This window comes from Hypanus sabinus, chromosome 1 (assembly GCF_030144855.1).
Source record: "Hypanus sabinus isolate sHypSab1 chromosome 1, sHypSab1.hap1, whole genome shotgun sequence".
In the NCBI taxonomy this organism is placed as follows: domain Eukaryota; kingdom Metazoa; phylum Chordata; class Chondrichthyes; order Myliobatiformes; family Dasyatidae; genus Hypanus; species Hypanus sabinus.
In genome coordinates, this window is record NC_082706.1 from 96,452,372 (window position 1) to 96,473,588 (window position 21,217).

At 40.1% G+C, this 21,217-nt stretch overlaps 1 protein-coding gene across 2 annotated transcripts in view; it reads right to left on the reverse strand.

The window, feature by feature from the left end:
* ctdp1 (CTD (carboxy-terminal domain, RNA polymerase II, polypeptide A) phosphatase, subunit 1) overlaps nucleotides 1–21,217 on the reverse strand; it is a 324,193-nt gene that overhangs the window by 180,371 nt on the left and 122,605 nt on the right. For both annotated transcript variants that reach the window (XM_059972529.1, XM_059972536.1), the window contains exon 11: nucleotides 5,581–5,758. In XM_059972529.1, coding sequence (XP_059828512.1) covers nucleotides 5,581–5,758 — 178 coding nt within the window. The remainder of the gene's footprint in view (nucleotides 1–5,580; nucleotides 5,759–21,217) is intronic.

Below are 21,217 nucleotides of genomic sequence, written 5' to 3' on the forward strand. Positions count from 1 at the left end.
TATCTGCAGGCTCTCTTGTATTTACCCCTTTTTCCTCCTAATTAAGTTCCTCCTAATTATTTTAAAGAATGGGGTTAATGAACTAGATTTAACTGATGAAAGATTGGAAAATTGGATATCCCATACTAATGCCAGGAAATCCCACAATGATTGGACTACACTGCAGGCCAGCATCTGTCACTCAGTACATCCCAGAGGCTTCAAGCACTGGCAGTACTGATAGTCTCATTTGGAGCCAATGGCCAGGACAAGTCAGTCTACCTTGCTGCCTCAAAAAATATGGATTGGATCCATTTTCTCAAATCATTGCAGCTTCAAAACTAGTGAAGAGAAATCACTGCCGTAAAGAGGAAACGGGGGAGAATAACCTCAGGGATTACTTTCAATTTTCCAGTAGGGTGTTGCAATCTCCTAAATGGGTCAGGCATGAAATCCATACCTAGGAAAAGTGAGAGTGAAGATCATGAACAATGAACAATGGCAAAAGTTCATGATTATATTCAAATTATCTTCAGACAATTCAAACAATGCACTTTTTTCCAACACAAGAGTACTTTCCTACTGTATATTCACAGTTATATCGCATGGAAAAAGGCACTTCAACCCATATCGTCCATACCTGGAAACATTTGCACTTATTCAAGTACTGACGTCAAGAGAACTCAGCAATATTTATAACTCCATAAACTTAGAAAAAGTCCAAACACGAGAGATTGAATGGCAACTTGTCCAGTGGGCTATGACACAGAACTTGAGCACAGCAAAGGATTACCAACTTCAAGCAGTTTTCCAGCAGTTAGAGTGGAACATCTGTCTGCTAAACTTTAAGTGCAGATTCATTAACCTCCTATTTTGTGACATTGGCAGAAGCAGTAAAAATGAGATGATTCTTCTCATAGACACTGCTTTAAAACACCAAGAACATCAAGCTTATTTCTTTACAACAGATTTGAATGCCAGGTAGCAACCTGTTTTTATTTTCCCCAATCACTGGTAGACTCTTGCGAAGATTTGCAACAAAACTCAAAACATTGCTAACCCTGTAAAATTTAACAGTACTTCGGATGAAGTACTCCTCACCCATTTGAAGTAGATATTGTTCTGTATCAAGATAAATGCCAGTAATTTGATTGATAAGAAAGACGCTAAGATATAAATGATTAATAATGCTGAGGTACATAGATGGGTTAATGCAAGAAGGTCTTCTCCATTGATGTTTGGTGAAATTAGACCAAGAGGTCATAGATTAAAGGTAAAAGGTGAACTGTTTAAGGGGAAACACCTTCACTCAAAGGATGGAGAGAGTGTAGAATGAGCTGTCAGTGGAAGTGGTGGCCACAAGTCTGATTGCTACATTTAAGAGAAGTTTAGATAAATACAAGGATGGGTGAGGTACAGATGGCTATTGGTCCAGGTTCAGGTCAATGGAATTAGGCAGAATAGCAGTTCAGCATGCTCCTATGTCTTCTCCTATCATTTCCTCCTCCCCCCACTACTTTCAAATCTCTTAGTATCTTTCCTTTCAGTTAGTCCTGACGAAGGGTCTTGGCCTGAAACGTCGACAGTGCTTCTCCTACACAAAGGGCAGCCGATGCTGGAGTCTTCAGTAGATTACATAAATACCCACTGCCGTTTTCCCTCCACAGATGCTGCCTGACTTGCTGAATTCCTCCAGCAACTTATTTGTTGATTGCAGGAGGAAGAGAATGGGTTGTAGAATTAAGGAACGAGGAGGACAACCCAAGGGGATGACCATGGTGAGGATTTCAAAGGACAGGAGGGTAACATGGTCAGGACTTTCAACACGGGGGAGGGGGTAACATGGTCAGGAATTTCAACACAGGGGGGTGTGGGTAACATGGTCAGGACTTTCAACACGGGGAGGTGGGTAACATGGTCAGGACTTTCAACATGGGGAGGTGTAACATGGTGAAGATCTCTATGGAGTGAAAGAGTAATGCTATGAGGATTTCTAAAGGGTGAGTGGGTAACATTGAGGATTTCTAATGAGGGAGAGGGTAAGAAGATCAGTAAGTATTGCTGATGGGTCAAAGGAAAAGGGGGCTCTATAAATTGCAGGAGTTAAAGAACTGAGAGATCCAGAGAGGGGATGGAGGACGTGAAGAAAAAAAAAGAAAATAACAGATAAAAAATTTGATGCACCCCTCTGGAGATGGGAAAGGCATGGGTGTCCGCTGCAGCAGCAGGCGCGATGTAAGCCGAGGTTGCGATGGAAGTAGAATCTCAGCTTAGGCTCGAAGTTTGTAAAAGCAAGGAGCTTATTGCACCATGGTGCATATGACAATAAACAAATCTGAATCTGAACCTACAGAGAGCCTGCCCTGTTAGGGAAGGAAGTACAAGTCATCCTGAAAGCATGGAATTTGTTGAGAGCACGACATTGGAGAACATTGTTCACGTTCAATGCAATCTGACCGTACATATATACAATCAAATGAACCAACATTCCTCTGGACCACAGTGCACCCACAAAACGTACATCATACACAGCACATAAAATATTACTACAAATAAGTTAATAAAATATAATTTAAAACGCAAGGTGTGGTCAGCACAGGTAAACAGCGGCTTTCGTCTTTCTTTGGTTAAGCAGCCTTGATGAACCTCAGCAGCCACCTCTAGCACCATTTAAGAATTAGGTGGTTGATGGAATGTCTAACATTTAAAACTGATGAATGAGAATATCTCATATGCGTGGTATTGCAGGGTTCTTTGCAAATATATTTTCAAATTCGCAACTTTGATAGCATGATTCATTATAATCATGAGCTGTGTAATTTAAGCCATTCAAGCTATTCTATTATACAAAAGTAAATATTGTCCCTCCACAAGGGGCTTTAAGTAATCACTGAGCTTGAGCTTTGAAACTGTAGAGTGGGTGACTCAGTGGTACAGTACAATTCAGAGCTGCTGCCTGAGTTACCTGAGTTCAATCCTGACTTCAGATGTCGTCTGTGCAGAATTTATTCATTCCTCTTGTGACTGTGAGGTTTTGCCCAAAGTGCTCCAGATCCCTTTCACTTCACTTAAAGTTGCTGGTTCATAAACTCAATGAGTTATATAGCATGGAAACAGGCCCTTTCACCCAATCAGCCCATGCCGTCCAAGATTGTTTACCTAGCTAATCCCATTTGCCTATGTTAGGCCCATATGCTTCTAAACATGCCCTATTGTTATAACTGCCCGTGCCTTTTAAAGGTGTTACGAATTCCCGTAACTGGATCACTTACCAGCAAAGATAGAGAGGTCCGTTGAAGTCTGATGGTACTATTTTTAAAAGTATTTATTGATAAAGGGCACAAAAATAAGATTAATGCAAACATACAGATAATATACATCGTCAATACTAAATCTAAGCGCGGGTATAATAACCACCAATAAGAAATAGCTCTATCGTTGTCTAGGGGTTAATGTATTGTCCGATGGAAAGATAACAGTCACTATCAGTTCGTTCAAGCTGCAGCGTTGTTGGGTTTAAAAGTGATGCGGTTTAAACTTGCCCCAGGTCTTTTAAGATACCGATCCGTTGAGTCAGGGGAGCGAGCTTCCCCGTTGTTAGCTAAAAGCTGTTTTCCTGTGGTTCCAGCCACCAATTCCAGCCACGGAATCGAACGCACTTGGCTTCCTTCAGATGACTTCCTGCTGTTACGTGGTTGCTTAACGTTTCTTCTGGTGCGTCTAAAGGGGTTGTTCCCCAGACCCTCTTTTATACTTACTCACGGGGTCTCCGATGTCAATCAGGTTGGGATGATGCAATCTCTCAACCAGCCCACTCTGGTCATCCCCTGAGGGCCTTCAATGAATAGTACAGTACTCAATACACAATTGTCTTCAGGAGACAATAGCCATGTCCTGTAGCTTTACATCGCCGGGGAAATGAGGCATTTTGCACGTCCCATTCTCATTTCCTGGGGCCCTTGACCCAACCCACCGGTGATCTTGCGATTCTCACAAAGGAGGGGGCTACGGACGTAACAAAGGTAGTAACTGTATTGCTTAAAGAATTGGCCAATGTCAATCCCTAAACTTGTACACGAATCATAGAAATTGGGGTGAGTTGGGAGAATAAATTAAGATTCATGTAGGATTAGAGTAAATGGGTACTTAACGATCAGTATGGACTCAGGAACTAAAGGACACATTTTGATGCTATACCACTCTTAAAAAGTCAAAGCGTCCAAAACTCATTATGTTTATCTGTACAGGCTGCTAAGAATGTTGCTAGCATTACAGCCATAAATGGCTGAGGAGGAAGGCAAAATGGAGGGTGCAAAGAAGTCGTAAAGTACCCAGCAGATCTTCTTTGCTATTTCTACATGGTTCTGTGTGTGGCACTGGTCTTAATATTTTGTGTAATAAATATTCCAAACACAGGAAAATGCTGAGGATGTTCAACAGGCAAAGTAACATCTGTGAAAAGAAATACAGTCAAATGTTTCGGGTCTACAACCCTTTCCAAAACATGGTTAACCGCTTCTCTCATTTCTCCTCCCACAGATACTGTCTGACCTGCTGACAGTTTCTGTTTTATCTCAGTTTTCCAGCTTTATTTTTGCTTTCATTTACTGAGAGAAATGAAGTTGATGGTTCACATCTGGTGAATGAAGAAATCCTTGGCCCAAGTTTTGCCACAGAATGTTCTATAAGTGTTGGCATTGATAAACCTGCAAAGCAGAGCTTCTTCAGCTGACAGTGAACCAACATAAGTGTGAGAATCAGGCTTCTCACATCAGAAATTTAGAATATTCAAAACCAGAAATACAATGGTTGAAATTTAATTTTCTTCTGCTAATTAATTTATTTCTCCTGCTACAGTTTTACAAAATGAGTGATGAAACCAAGTTGACAGACAAGGTCAAGTATGGTTATAGCAAATGGTTCATTCTTCACTCTTTTCATGATGGCAGTTTTCTATATCTTGATAGCTCTCAATGGGTTTACCCACTTTCCTCATTTTCATCTACATTCCTCTTCAACTGCACTATCCATAGGACAACAATACAATGTCAAGGACTTCTGCTCAGCAGCTGAATATTATAACCATGAGCTGAACCTCAGTTTATCACTGAGCAAAATCAACATCTCTGAAGTCACAAAAATAACAGTACACACTGAAACTTAAGCTCACGAGAGATACTTGGTTTTAATAGATTCCAGTGCCTGGACATTCATCTGTGGTTTGCTAAGAGTAGAGTAATGTAACTTCAGTGCATTTTTCCAACTTCATAAACTGATTCTATTGACTATTTAACATTCAATGACAGGTTTATCTTCCCAGATATTTGCTTTCTGTGTCAGTTCTTAAGGAGTTAGGCAATAATTTATCACCTTTTTTCCCCCAAGTTTCACAGCAGTTACAAAGTCAGTTCCATTTTTACCACATATTGATATTGATTCTAAGCAGATTTTTTAAACAGATCACAGTGAATATCTACAATGTGTAGTCATGCTAGTTGTGACACAGGGAGAGCTCATGCCTGATTCAGGAAGCTGAGTGTTCAAATTCTATTTCAGATACTAAGGGGCTACTGTTAGAATCCGGGATCAATTTGGGCTTACCTCTTTGTCCATGCTTTCCAAGTCCTCCTTGCAGAGTGTGTACAGAGGCATCGTCTCAGACATACTGGGCTGTCGCTTCCGCCCTGCAGGACGTGATGAACTTGGCTTTTCGTTGTTCTGACTGGAGTTCGGTAGTTCATCTTCATCCAAGATGTGGTGCTGGTGAGGCTGAACAACCCTGCCACAAAACACAACACACAACCCAACTCAACCTCATTTAAATCTTCTGCTCAGTAAGATCCTGATTTGCTTTCTTGCAGGAGGAGTAAGACAACAGATAAATCTTCTTTGAGTACCAGAACTGTTCCAGTTTCAATAACTTTGCTTGGCCACAGTCAAAATAAAACCACTGGCATAAATTATTTAACAGAAACTAATAGATTTCCTTTAATAATTTACAGTTGCCCAGACCTTACTTAATTGGGAATATATTGAATGGGATATAGTGAAGCTAAAAGGCACAAAATAGATTTGGGGAATTTGATTATTTGAAATAATTATTCACCCATCCAGGATCTGGGAAAGATGCAGGGCATATTACTGCAAAAGGCTGCTACAGCAGAAGTCAACACATGTTTAATTTCCACTGCCAGAGATCAATGATGTGCCTTGAAAAAGTTTTCTAATGGGTACTCAAACTTTTTTGGAAAACTTTAAGATCTTACATACTGAATGTTACTATCACCTTTCATGGGAACTGGGTTACAGGACAAATACCTCCAAGGTGCTTGAGTAATTACATGAAAGTTGTCATTTAAGCCAAAGTAGATATATTGTGAAGTGAAAGATGCTGCCAGGGTCCGGTTGAGGAGATGATCTTTCATGGAGGTTTAAAAGAAGAAAGTGATGGTCAAGAACACACGGAGAGAATTCTAGGTGTTTGACTGGTTTTGGTGGCTAAAAGCATTCTCCCCCTAATGGCTGAAGAGGAGGAGAATTTGGGAAATGGTGAAAAATACAGAGAGGTAAAATTGTAGATACAAACTTTATATTAGTCTGATTGCACAATTAAGGACACTTATGTAATAGTTTATGATCTGAGAAAAAAGTCCGAATCCATGTGCCTGTGATGCTGCTACTAGCAAGTTTTCAATTGTACCTGTACCCTACAACACTTATCACATGACCATAAGCTCAACCTTAGAATGTCAATATTCTACTGACATAACTGAAATCTATAATTAGTGAATTTTACAGAAACGTGGCTGGCACAAACTTGTGTTCCAAATGAAACGAACACTATCTGCTGAGGTTGGTGTTTAGTCTAGAGGACAGCATTTGAATGACCATTAAATTTCTGAATTATATTTAGCCCAATTAAAGTGGTAGATCACGTTAGGACTATTATTTGTTTTCAAATAACAGGACCAGAAACCAATACATCCTCTCATTCCAGTTTCTCCATTCAATTAATCATGGCTGCATTAATGATTGGCATGAAATGAGATTTGAAATTGGTAAATTAGTTTATTAATGTCACGTGTACTGAGGTACAGTGGAAAAACTTTATTTCACATGTCTTCCACACAGATCTTGGTTCTTGGTCCTCCAAAATATTCTGCATGGAATTTAAACTGGAGGTGGCAGAGGGTAAATTATTTCATTACAACAATGCATTGAGGCAGTACAAGGGAAAAACAATAACAGAGTGCAGAGGGAGTATTATAGCAACAGCAAAATTGCAGTGCAAGTAGACCATAAGTTACAAATTCATAATGAGGTAGATCATGAGGTCAGGAATCCATCTATGTGACTATGTGACCATTCAATAGTCTTATAACAGCAGGGTAGAAGCTCTGCTGTTTGTATCTTCTGTCCAATGGGAGTGGTGAAAGGAGAGAATATCTGAAAGTAGGTGGTGTCTCTGATTATGTTGGTTGCTTGATTCAGGCAGCAAGAAGTGGTGATAGAGTCCATGGAGGAGATGCTGGTTTCATGATGGACTTCCTGTAGTCGTGCTTTAAAAGCAGTTTAAAAAACAAAATATCAGCCAGCCAAAGGCAATTCCATTTTGTTAGTGTGGAATGCTACATGTCAAACATAATGAAAATCTCAGTTGATAAAGGGTAAAAACAGAACAAATCCTGGGAATGAGGGGGTGGGGGAAGAAAGGAAGACTAGACTGACATACCAGAGATTTGAAGAATGAGAAATGACTCCAGCGAGATTTGGTAAGTTCTGAGAATGATAGGATGGAACCAGCAACAATACCTATTTTGCAGGTTATCTTCTGATTTCTACCATTTGCTATATTGAGAAGTACTCCATAACTTCACTCGTGGAAGGCCTTGCTCATATGTGTAGCTTCTGCACCCTTCCAGCCCCAGGCTCTTTAGACAGTGGAAATATTCTCCCTTACAATCAGTCCTCCTTTACACATTGAAATGTGACATCAAAATACTCCTAAAACACAAAGTAAACACAGCATCGTATTTCCCCTCCGAGTACTGTTTTATTAATACTCATATGGCTCATTATTTTTCTATGCCAGATCTTATTATACAATTTGAGAGATAGACAGAAATATTGTATTGGATTGTACCGTAGAACACCATGTATATGCAAGGAAATCCTTTCAGTGTCAAGCACCAGAGAGTAACACTAATACTGTCATCCTAAGAATATTGTATTTGCTAATTTTATTTTGTTGGAGGACAGTATAACCACATAGTGGATGAACCATGAAAACAAAGAGCTCATTGATGTTCAGTTAACATGATTAATATAAACATCTTATTCTGAGAGGTATTTTTTTTCCAGTTTTCTTCCCTCAAGAATCACAGAAACCTTGACTAGAACTTGCTTTTAATAATTACTGCTGGAAAAGTTGTCAATAAGCTTATTTTAGAACACTGGCAGCAGCATAATTTAGGAAAATTGAACAAGCTAGTTAACTTTGACATTGTACAGTTGTAATTTTTAATTATCACCTCAATGTAACTACCTATATTTAACATTACAAAGCACTTGGAAATGGTGTTGATGCTTGAGGTATTAAAACTAATCACTGTGCTGTCAGATGTTTTCACAGTGCACTGGCAGTGCCAAAGAAGAACTTCTATATATTAAATCATCCTATTACACTACGTGAATCAATTTCAAATATTTTCTGCTCTGCTAGGGATTTCATTACAATTGTGTCTGGTCTACAGAGTGGTTACCAATATACTTAATCCTATAATGCGACTAAACTCATCGATTATACACATAACTCATTGATTTATCCACATGAATGCATGTTACCAACCATTTTGATACCCATTGAAAGACTAAAATCAAAGCTCTTTGCTAATATAGAGGCATTTACAAAATGCTGGGAGAACTCAGCGGGCCAGGGAACTTTTTTGAAAAAGAGTAAACCGTCGATGTTTTGGGCTGTGACCCTTTTCCAGGACTGGAAAGGAAGGTGATAAGTGAAACCAGGATAGGGGGAGGGAGTGAAGTAAAGAGCTGTGAGGTTGAATGGTAAAAGAGACGAAGGATTGGAGAAGGGGGAATCTGATAGGAGAGGACAGAAAACCATGGAAGAAAGGGGGAGGAGCATCAGAAGGTGATGGACAGGTAAGGAGATAAGGTGAGAGAGGGAAACAAGAATGGTGAGGTGGGGGTGGGGAATTATACTGGCACTCCTTACTTAACTGCTTTCTATATTGAAGATAGTCATCTGAGAATATGAGATGTTAAATGCAAAGCTAGTGGCAAAGATACAAAGAAATCTAAAGAGAGTTCCATTTCCTTCCCATGGATCTTCTTGCCTTGATGCCAGCAACAACACCTTGAGTTTTCTAGGCTTCCAAGTGGCAGTCCGATTTTCAAGCATTCACATCAGTCTAAACTGCAGCTGACATCTTTCCCCAAGCCACCTGGACTATAGCTGCACACAGTGTGCCAGAGTATTCCTTATGGAGCCTAACAAGTTAGAACAAACCTCAACAGGCTTCTCCACTCACAATCTGCCTAAATCCTGGGCTAAGCCAGGCAAATGAAGCTCCCATTTAGTGAATGGGGGAACATTAACTTATGTGGGTATTTTCTTATATTGTGTACTGTCCTGTACTGTTTTATGCTCTATATGTTGTACCTGCCTTAACCACTTCGTCTCACAGCTCGATCTGTAAACTTATCAACCTTTGTATAAAAAATTGCCCCTCTAGTTCCTTTTAGATATCTCCCATCACCTTAATCCTGTGCCCTCTAGTTCTTGATTTCCCAATCCCGGGAAAAAGGCTGAGTGCATTCCATCATACACCTCTGCAAGATCCCCTTTCCATCTCCTACTCTTGATTTTGTCCAGATTCAATGCAACTTCACAGTTTCTCTACTCTATTAATTAATGGAAGGATCCTTTATACTTTACTAAACATTCAACAGAGAACACACTGCTGGAGGAACTCAGCAGGTTGGACATCAGCTGTGGAGGAAATAGGACAGTTAAGACATTGGGTCATTACCAGAGTCCAGATGACTGACCAATCCCTTCGTAGATGCTATCAAACCTGCTGAGTCCCCCTAGATGTTTTTTTTTGCTCCAGATTTACAGTACTAGGGACCTATGTTCACTTCCCACTGCTGTCTGTAAAGAATTTGTACTTTCTCCCTGCGACCGTGTGGGTTTCCTCCCACTGTCCAAATGACATATCAGTTGGTAGGTTAATTGGTCATTGTCAATTGTCCTGTGATTAGGCTCAGATTAAATTGGGGATCACTGGGGAGTGCGGCTCGAAGGCTGGAAAGGCCTATTCTATGCTGTTTCTCAATAAACAAATTCCACCGCCTGCAGTCTCTTGCGTCTCCGCTCTCTCAACACACACTGATACTGAAGGATTGTGTATGTTTACTTCCTCATTCTTCAACACCCTTCAAAACTGTGCCATTCTGTCTTTATCATCTGTCACTCTCCCTGCCAGAATGTGCAATTACATAACTCTATTTATGTCATTTGTTTCTGGATTTTATGGCTGACATTGTATTTGTTACATCGGGTACTGTTAATGGGCTACAAGTTACTCAGCACCATATGTCCTATCCAACTATTCTCTATATTTTATCTATAATTAAACCTGGAAGCGCCTTCTACTAGCAGATGTCCAAGTTGGAAGGAAGCAAACATTTCAAGCGAGCTTCAGCACAAGTAATACATTACAGAAACAGGGCCTTTGGGCCACTGAGACCGTGCTAACCAATTATATTAATCAATTTTACTCCCTCCCCTATTACCATTAACTCTTCCCTGTTTCAACCATTAACCAACATAGTAGTGGGAACTAAAGTACAGCCTGTGGGTATAGCCGCAAGGCAGCAGAGTTTTCCTACTTCTGGATGAGCTGCCAACCATGCCCCAATTGCCTGACATAAATGGTTTTAAGCAACCTACCATTTTCCCTTCTCCCATCAGTAGAAAAAATTCCGCCAGGCTTAGCAGCTAAGCCACACGAGAAGGCCAGGAGTTGGACTTGCCAGAGGCTATTTGAGACGCATGCCATTGGGAACATTTAATAGGCAGTGGGAGCTCATCCCCATTAATTTCCCTCTGCCCTAGCTATGACAACCTTAAGGAGCTAACAGTAACAACTATTCATGAGGGTTTAAGTTGAAAAAGTGACAAGAAGCTATCTACTCTGATGGTTAGTGGCAGGGAGACGACTGGATTTTGCAACTTTGAGTGGTGACATGAACATCACAATTGCTAAAGATAAAATAATGAACAAAGGTACATTTTTTGACATTTATTTCCAGAATTTATAGGTTTCATAAATCAGCTGCTTTACGGCACAGAGAGTGGCCCTCACACCATTACACCTGCTTTAGCAAGTGAAAAGTCATCTGTAAAGGCCAGCAGAGATAAAATGTTTAAGTATTCCATAAGAATGCTTGAGGGGACGTTTGGCAGGGAGGGGGAAGGTGGCAGTACAAACAGAGAGACAGACATATTTCTGCTTCCATATCTCAGATAAAATCAATATGTGTGCCATATTGCAATCCTTACACAAAATTATAAGATCTCCATTTTGAAAAAAAAATCAATAGGATCAAAACAATATAGAACAGAAAAAACAAAATAACAGTGCATATGGAAGAACTATGGTAGGAACAATGTAAAAGACTACAAATGGCTCCAACTTTGAATGACAATTTTATTCATACAGGGGCTTAAGAAAGGTATTGTGAGGTAACCAGAAATGAAAATTTCAAAGGCCACTCTGTTTTGGAACAACTGCAAAAAAAGTGGGTTAACATGAAAGAAGTCAAAGGCTTCTATGGAATGCAATATATTTTCAACAGAGACAATAAATAGCAACAATTGTATAACTAGTGCTTTGTAGTGACGAACGCTCGATTTTAGTCCAAGTATAGTTATCGCACTCTCCCTTTAATCGCAATGTCTGCCCAACAAGGACTATTGATCTCAAAAACTTCCATCTTTTCACCTCTCAAAGCTCAACTTCTTCCAGGCTTCTGCTCTTTAACAACATTAGGACTACTTGGTTAATACGTTGTTAGTCAACCAAAATGTTGGTCTAAACTACAACTTGGGCATAAGCAAAAAATGTTTGGGGAAGAGTGTGGTTGTGTATTTTGGTCTGTTTCCAAAAACTCGGCAACACAGAGGCCTCCCACTCTGGGAAATGCTCCCCTTATTTACACAAGGTCCATGTCAATTGCTGCCCTGAGACTGCCTGCTGAGTGAAGGAGATTCCACGGCCTACCCTCATCTCCCACTTTTCCTACAAGTAGGAAGTATTTCCCCAAATAAGTATTGCCGACCACTCAACTCTGAGAGCCTAGAGTGCAATCTGAAAGGTCCACTAAATGGAGGTGTGATCTATGGAAAGGAACTTCTCCGAAGACCACTGTATGAAGGCCCCCTCTACATATAATGTACAAGATTACATAGCCTAAATAGAAGTCTTAATAAAACAATGCAATTTAATAGGAATGCACTGACTCTAAAACATTGTTATTGCAATTAAATAAAGTTTGTAATTTTGTACATTCTTGGCTTGATTAACCCTAACACTACCTTAGACTGTATTTCTTTCTCTCTCCCTCTCAACTTGCACTAGTGTTATTATGTTTATTTTGTCACACAATTTATGTATAATTTAAGTTTATGTTATCTTATGTTTGTGCTGCTGCTGCAAAAAGCTAATCTTCATGGCACTTGCACCCTTTGTATGCATGACAATAAACTTGAAATTGAACTTGAACGTATTCCCTTCAGTACACAAAAGCAAACAGGAGCATTCTTCTAGAGACACAGAAGGCTGCAGATGCTGGGATCTTAAGCAACTCTGAGGGCCGAGCAGCATCTGTGGGGGAGGGGGGTGTGGAGGAGGAACTGTCAACATTTTGGGCCGTAATCTTGCATGCGCGCTACAGGGAAACACTCAGGTATCCTTAGAGACTATCCTCACAATTTTCCACCTGCCTGTAGTGTTGGAAGTCTCTCAGCTTCGTTGTTTAAGAAACATGTGTTCTATTAGATCATTCTCACTAGAGACAGAAGATCCAATAGAATACAGTATAAATGTCTGTGCTGATCACATGCCAAATTAATGAATCACTTTTGCCTGCACATTATCATACCTCTCCACTCTCCGAATATTCATGTAGCAGTTTAGCAGTATTCCATCACTCTAGAATTGATTAATTCAGAACTCATGGCCAGGCGCAAAGGCAGTCCTTCAGGATCTAGATGACTAAGTCCATCTCCAGTTTTGAGGGCTCCTAAGGTGACTAATGAGACCAATGTGGGCACCACAGACAAGAAAGGCAATTTGTGAGGAGCTCCATTTTTCATGCTGTGTATCCATGTACTCCCAATGTACAACTTCATGATTCTCAATACCATCCCAAATGTTCCTACTCAATTTTAAGTGGTCAAGAGCCAGAAATTCCCAGCTATGATGAAGATATTACATTTCTTCAAGGAACCATTGCAATGTGGGTTATCAAATTAGAAGAACCAAATAGTTCAAGCACCAATGATAAAGCAACATCAACTAATTCATTAGTGTATTCAACCACTTTAACTAATTAATGAACTCAAAAAGTGACAAACACAAGGAAATCTGCAGATGCTAGAAATTCAAGCAACACACACAAAACGCTGGTGGAACGCAGCAGGCCAGGCAGCATTTTTTGTGTGTTGCTCAAAGAGTGACAGTCTATTTACACTAAGGTGTGTGAATTTATAAGGAGAAACACAAGTCTCACACACATCTAATATTTTTGTCTGTGTTGTAACTGAAGATAGAGATCGAGATTTGAAGATGAAACTGTACAAGTCTAATGAGAAAGAAAACTGGAGTAGGTTATGTACTCCAATGTAAAGGATATTTTCATCAGAGGATTGAATGCCAGGACAAGTTACAGTTCATTTTAAATGAAGCCCCCTTTGGAAACTCACCTTTTGCAACTTACAGAGGAGAAAGCAAGTGAAAAAATCTGATTTTCAAGTTCAAGTGCAGCTTATTGTCTTTCAACCATACACATGTATACCACCAAATGAAACTACTTTCCTCCGGACCAAGGTGCGGAGTACATACAGCTCTCATGCAAACAGAATGTAATATTACCACAAATGCTTTTACAACACAAGTTGAAAAGTAAATAGGATAATGCTACAGGCACTCCACAGGTATGTGATGAGAACTGGCTACTGGCAGGGAGTTCAGTAGTCCCACGGCCTGGTAGGAAAAAGCTGTTTCCCATACTAACAGTTTTTGTCCTAATGCTACAGTACCTCCCGCCTGATGGTAGGGAGTCAAAGTGATTGTTGGATGGATGGGAGAGTCACTGACAATGCTCAGAGACCTGCGTATGCAGCACTCCTGATAAATATCTCTGATGGGTGGAAGAGAGACCCTGATGATCCTCTCAGCAGAGGATTTTGCATTTTCACAAAAGCAAGTGACTGATTATATGGATGGTGCTCTTGACTCAATGCAAACTGATTGTTCTGCTAACTTTTGCAGAGAGTGCAATAAAGATTTAAGTAAATGAAAAACTTCATTCTGAAGAGATGAGTTTAACAGCTTAGGTGAGCATTTACTCAAGTGTCCCCACAACAGCACAATGGCACTTAGTACATGGTGCAATACAGAAATTTACTGGAAAAAAGTGATGGTTGAAATAGTTGTGTGTAATTTGTGTATAATCTTGTGGCCTCCAAGCAGAATCTGGTATTGCATTATCATTGTTACATGTACTGAGCACAGCAGTCATACAAATTCATACAAATCATTTCAAAACATATGTACATTGGGGTGGTACAAAGGAAAACCCATAACAGAATGCAGAATATAGTCTGTTATAACTTAGTCAAAGTGCACTGCAGTAAACACTGAGGTGAAAGGGACATGATGAGGTGAATTCTGAGGTCGAGTTGATTTTTAATGAACATGAAAACTGGTCATGAGTCTTATAACAGCAGGATAGAAGCTGTCCTTCAGCATGATGGTGCGTGTGTGTTTCAACTTTTGGATCTTCTACCTGATAGACGGGAGAATGGGAATGTGCAGAGCGGAAGGGCTTTTGATTATGCTATCTGCTTGCCCGAGGCAGTGAGAAGTATAGTTTTAATGATGGACTGAGCTGTGTCCAGATCTCTGCAAATTTTTATACTCTTGGACAGAACAGCTATCATATCAGGCTGCCACGCATCTGGCTAAGCTGCTTTCGATGGTGCATCAATAGAAATTGTTAAGAGTCAATGGGGTGGAGGGGGGGTTGCCAAATCTAATATCTGGCTAGCCACAGCCTTTATCCCTTGCACCCATGTTAACCAGTTTAAAGTGTCATACAGCACTAGGCAAACATTTTAGCCCACCTTGTCCACATTGGCATCACAAAATCATCTACACTAAACCCATTGCCCAGCACTTGGTCCTTGGCTTTCTATGGCTTGGTGATTCAAGTGCTCTTTTGGTTACTTCTGCAATTGTATAAGAATCCCTGCCTCCGTCACCCTCTGAGGCAGAGTGTTCCAGATTCCAGCCACCCTTTTAAGTGGGAAAAGTTCTTTTTCAGATCTCCTCCGAATTTCTCACCCCGAACTCATGCTCACTGGGTTTTAAATATTACTGTTGAGAAAAGTTTTCCTACTATCTATCCTACGTATGTCTCTTAATTGTGGATACCTGAACTTGCTTCCACAATCATCCTCTTTCACTCCATGGAAAGAACTCAGCATATCCCATCCTTCCTTGGAAATACAAAGCTCCATCCCAAACAACATCCAGATAAAACTCTGCACCCTCTCCAATGCAAGCATGTCCTTCCTATAATATAGTGACCAGAACTGCATACAATGGTCCAGATGTGGCATTACCAATATTTTATAAATTTCTATCATAATCTCTCTCTGCTCTCAAATGCTATGGTCCGGTGGATGAAGGGACGTATACCTCCTTCACCATCTTATCTACTTGCACTACCACCTTCAGAGGTTCGTCTGTTCCTCAGGATTGCCTTGTCTATATTCCATACTTATTAATCCTCCTAAGATGCATCACCTTGGATTCAATAGGATTAAATTCCATCTATCACAGCTGTCAATGGTCATTGCCATTCTGTAACCTATGACTATAATACTACCACTAATTTTACCCCTTCTCTGTCCCACTATAACCTACTGGTGTGTCTTATCCCTCCTATCTATCCGCCCTGTCCAGCCTATCTTTCCTCTTCACACTCAATACAGATGAAGGATCTCTACCTGAAACATTAACAGCTCCTTTCTACCCAAGAGATGCAGAGTTCATCCAGGAATTTGTTTTTCTTCTCCCGGCAACATGCATACCTTTTACAAATTACCAAAGGTAAATATAGTGGATTCTGGTTAACTCTGCCTTTGTTTAATCAGGGAAGCCTGACTTAAGACAATTCTTAAAGAACAAAAATTAGTTGAGACAATAGCTGAAATTCCATTCTTTTTCTTGGACACTCTGTTGTTTAATTTGGGCAAGAGACTATTGCCAAACAGTTTCTAACTAACATTATTCATGAGCTCCTGCATACCATTTGACACAATACCTTGTTTAGAGTGAACAGTTTTTCTTAAAACAGTGTCAGTTGTGTGTGTCTGTTTTCAAAAAGCAGTGAATTTTGTCACTGATAGTTGGTAAGAAATTAGCAGTAAGACAAATAGGAACCTTTGTGTTCATAGCAGCTTCAAGCATTCAGGCTTGGGGACACCTGAAACAGGTGGGAGTGAAAATGAAACAATTTCACTATTTCAACAAGTTAGAAACTAAAAAGAATTTGAAGGTATCAACAATCATCTTGAATGTTACTATGAAAATGAAGACTTGAAGGGTGCAATCACAGAGAAGCATTGTATATGAAGACAGTTCATTATTTGCACTAGGTGCCTACTCTGATTTTGCTCATTTAGTGTTAAAAGAACGCAGTGTGGTTGAATTCAATAAGTATTAGGAACTAATACAGTTTTCTAGTACTGCAGTAGTATTAGTAGTGTTCAAATTTTTCTGAATTTCTGTTAAATCCATAATCTGCTGCTCAGTTTTTCTTTTTTTAATGTAGGTATTTAACTATTTCCATGAAGCTTCAGCTAATTGGGTCAAAATGTACTGGTCTCTAAGAGTCCCAATTAACTGGAATCCACTGTATTATCTTGACATGCCACAAATACTTTGGAACACTGAAACATGCAGTGAAATGCATCACTTGCTTCAGATCAAATTAGTGAGGATTGTGCTTGGTGGTCCACAAGTGTTGAGGCACTTCTGGCACCAATACAACATGCCCAGAACTCAGTAACCCTAACCATACGTCTTTAGATTATGGGAAGAAACTGGACAAAACCCATGCAGTAAGGGAAGATTGTACAAGCTCCTTACAGAGGGCGGCATAAATTGAACCCCGATCAGTGAGTGCTAGCACCGTGATAGCATTATACTACTATCCTACTCTACTGTGTTACCCGCCACATTTCCTACATTCACATTCAGATCATTAATATCTATAGAGTCCAGTGAAGTGCCTAGCACAGATCTCCACATTTCATCAGTAGTCACAGGCTTCCAATCACAAAAACAACTCGCCACTATTACCTTCTGCTTCCTATTACAAAGCCAATTGTGGATCCAATTTGTTAATATGCCATGGATCCCACAGGTTCTAACGTTTTGGAACAGTTCCTTATGTAGAATATTGGTAAAGTCCATACAGACCGAATCAACATTTTTGTTACATTTCTGAAAAACTTCAGTCCAATAGTCAGATAGAATCAAACGTCAAGTAAAGCCATAACTGAACATTTTCAACTAATGCCCTGCCTTTCCAAAAGCAGACTAATCCTCCTGCTTAGAACTATTTCCAATTAATTCCCTACCTAGAATTCACAGGCTTATAATTAATTGCCTTACAAGTTCATTTTTAATGCTGACATGACATCCCAAAATGTACCAACAAATCACTAAACACATACTTCCTGCATCGTGGCTAATTGCTACGACAGCCTGCGACTTTGTGAACCTCTTCTCAGGTAAAGTCTCTAGCTCCTCAGTTTGTCACCAATGAATAAAAAGTTGCAGTCAGCACACAACAATTTGCTATCTTTAACAGTGAGTGCAAAACCATCTTCCTATTCTGGCTTAAAACGTGATTTACTCTTCATTACGGTTGGATATCACTGTCTTCCATGTAATTAATGTAGGTGGACTAACACACAAATTGTTCAGGCACTGAACACTCTGCAGTACACAGGCATTGCTTGTGGTCCAAGTTATACATAGTTGGGACCACACTGGACAGATCCTGTCATTTACGTGCCTGATACCAAACTTCTGAAACAGACACTCTATTCCAAGTTCTGCCATAGCAAAAGATTCAAAGGTTTTCAAAGTCCTTCAAGTATTGCAACATCCCACCATTCTGCCCGTGACCCCTCAAGAGTGAGAAAGGAACACTCCAGATGATGTTGAAGACCTTGAGTCTGAGCATCGAGAGCATGCAGCATCCCTTTGTGAATCAGCCACCACACACTATCGGTGGAAGAGAATGCAGTTCCAATTAGGGCTCAACAACCACTTCAGAACCCACAAAATCCATGTGCAAATAAGGTATTCTTGATCCCAAGGAACTGCCCAAGAGGAGAGATACTGCCAAAAATAAGCCTAGTATTCACTTCAATGAATGAATACATTCAAACTCTAGCCAGGTCATAATCTCATGCAATAAATAAGCAAAAATACCACACACACGTTATTTAAAGACTCATTTTAAAGAAAGTTAACTTACTAAACAATTAAAAGCTGTGCAACTGTACTGAACTATCAATACAGTGAAACATCCTAAGGTGATTTACTACAGATTGAACAGGTTCTGATACCAGTCTACTTAACGTGAAATTGGGAGAAAACAAATTGAGAAGATTACAGAGAGATATTAAGAATTTAAGATTTCACTAGTTTAAATCATTGCTGTGAATAGTGTGCAATGAAATTCAAGGACAGTTTGATACAAAACTATTTACTCTTTCATTTTACACTTATACAGTTTGTCCATACAGTTTAATTCACATCTCCACTTACCATTTGGTGGTCAAGAGTTTAGATAAACCACCAACATCAACCAATGAATCGAGAACATTTTCTTTTCTCTGTTCTCATAAATTTCGCATTTACATCTTGTCCAGACAGATCAGTTGGAATTAATAAACCAGCTGAAATCTAATGTACAATTTGAACTGAAGTTGAATTTGATTTTATTTACATTGCAATTATCTTTTTATTATTTCACTCATGAGATCTGGATCTCAATTTAGGTAGCATTTGCTACGCATCTCTGATAATCTCTAAATTAGGAGGAAGCTAAGAGTTTCTTAGGTTCTGCACACAGTCATACAGAACAGAAACAGTCCCTTTGGCCCAACTGACTCATACCGACTAAAATGTCCATCTTAGTCAGTCCTATCTGCCTGCATTTGTGACTCATCCCTTCAAACCTTTCAAAATGGCACCAATAAGTGGCAGCTCTTTGCATACAGTTCCAGTGGGAATCGTCGAATATTCCCATTTGGGACTGCTGGAGGCAAAGTCCACACTCACAGCCATGGGTACTTCAGTTAGCAATATCGTTTTCAGACATTTAAAAAATTATCAATACTCAAAATCAGCAGATCCCAGACTGCAGACTCAAGTTGTCAGTGTAGTTCCCATTTAAGAAAACACAAGCGTGTAAGATGAGGCAGTCTGCAGGTACAATTGAAACGCAGAAGCCTTAGACACCACGACACACCCCCACCAACTATCCTGCAAGCAAATGTACAGCACCCGGATAATAAAATTGAAGATCTCAGAGTAAGATTGCAATACCAGAGGGAAGCAGAGACTGCTGCGTACTTTGCTTCACAGAAACATGGCTCACTGCCACCATTTTGGATCCAGTGCTGCAGCCCAAATGGTTGACCCTTTTTTGGAAAATGGGACAGCTTTGTCTTTTAAAGGCAGAGGAGGTGGAGTAAGCTTTATGATTAACTCATTATCTACTCCTGGCATACAGGTAGAGACTAAAGACCGTGGCGCTGGTGTACCAAGAAGGTATAGTCACTTACAGGACTGCTTTGAGTCGGTGGACTGGGCAATATTCAGGGATTAATCTTTGAATCTGAATGAATATGCCACAGTTGTCTCTGATTTCTAGGTATGACCTAGAGAAGGGTATTTTAAGAGCAAAGAAACAATTGCAGTTGAAGTTAGAGATGGAATTAGATGCACATCAGCTCTTGGCAGGGTTTGCAGGCCATTACTTCCTACAAAGTGAAACCTACCTTTATGAATGGTTGTGATGCTTCACTCCCAGATGAGCTCAACACTCTGTAGGCACGCTTTGGAAGGGAGAATAAAAATTCACTTCGGTGAATCCCTGCAGCATCCAGTGTCCCTGTGATGTCTGTCTCAGAGGCCAACTTCAGAACGTCTTTCAAGAGAGTGAACCCTCATTAATGTGTCAGGCTCTGATGGTATACCTGGTAGGGCACTGAAAACCTGTGCCAACCAACTGGCAGGACGATTCAAGGACATATTCAATATCTCACTCCTGTAGTCTGAGATTCCCACCTGCTTCAAAGTTGCAATAATCATACCAGTGCCCAAGAAAAGCAGGGTGAGTTTCTCAACAATGATCACCCAGTTGCACTCACACCGAGACAGAGGAATAAGCCGATCTTTGGCCATTGTTAGAGCAGACTTGGGGTCGAATTGAAGAAGCAGGGTCTGGCCCAGAGTGAGGAACGAACCAATGTTTGACCGAGTTAAACCAGGGATGAGGGACAGGACAGTGTTCAGCTCGCTGTTCCACGATGTTGACTCGTCTCTGTGCTGAACTGAGAATGTGGCCTGCAACTACCAGGCTCCTGGACTGGCTGCAGAAATATAACTGGCTTCATGGCCAAGGACCCACTTCTGTGAACTTTAGTTCTGAGTGTTATTTGTTTACATATTACTTAACACCCAAGTACTTAATAGTTTAATTGCTAATGCAACAAAGGCATAGCGATAGAAACATTCAGAATGTTAAAAGGCCTCAACAGATTAGATTCCACAGTTATTTCCCTTGGTATGGGATTCTAGGACAAGAGGGCACCACTTCAGGATTGAAGGATATCCTT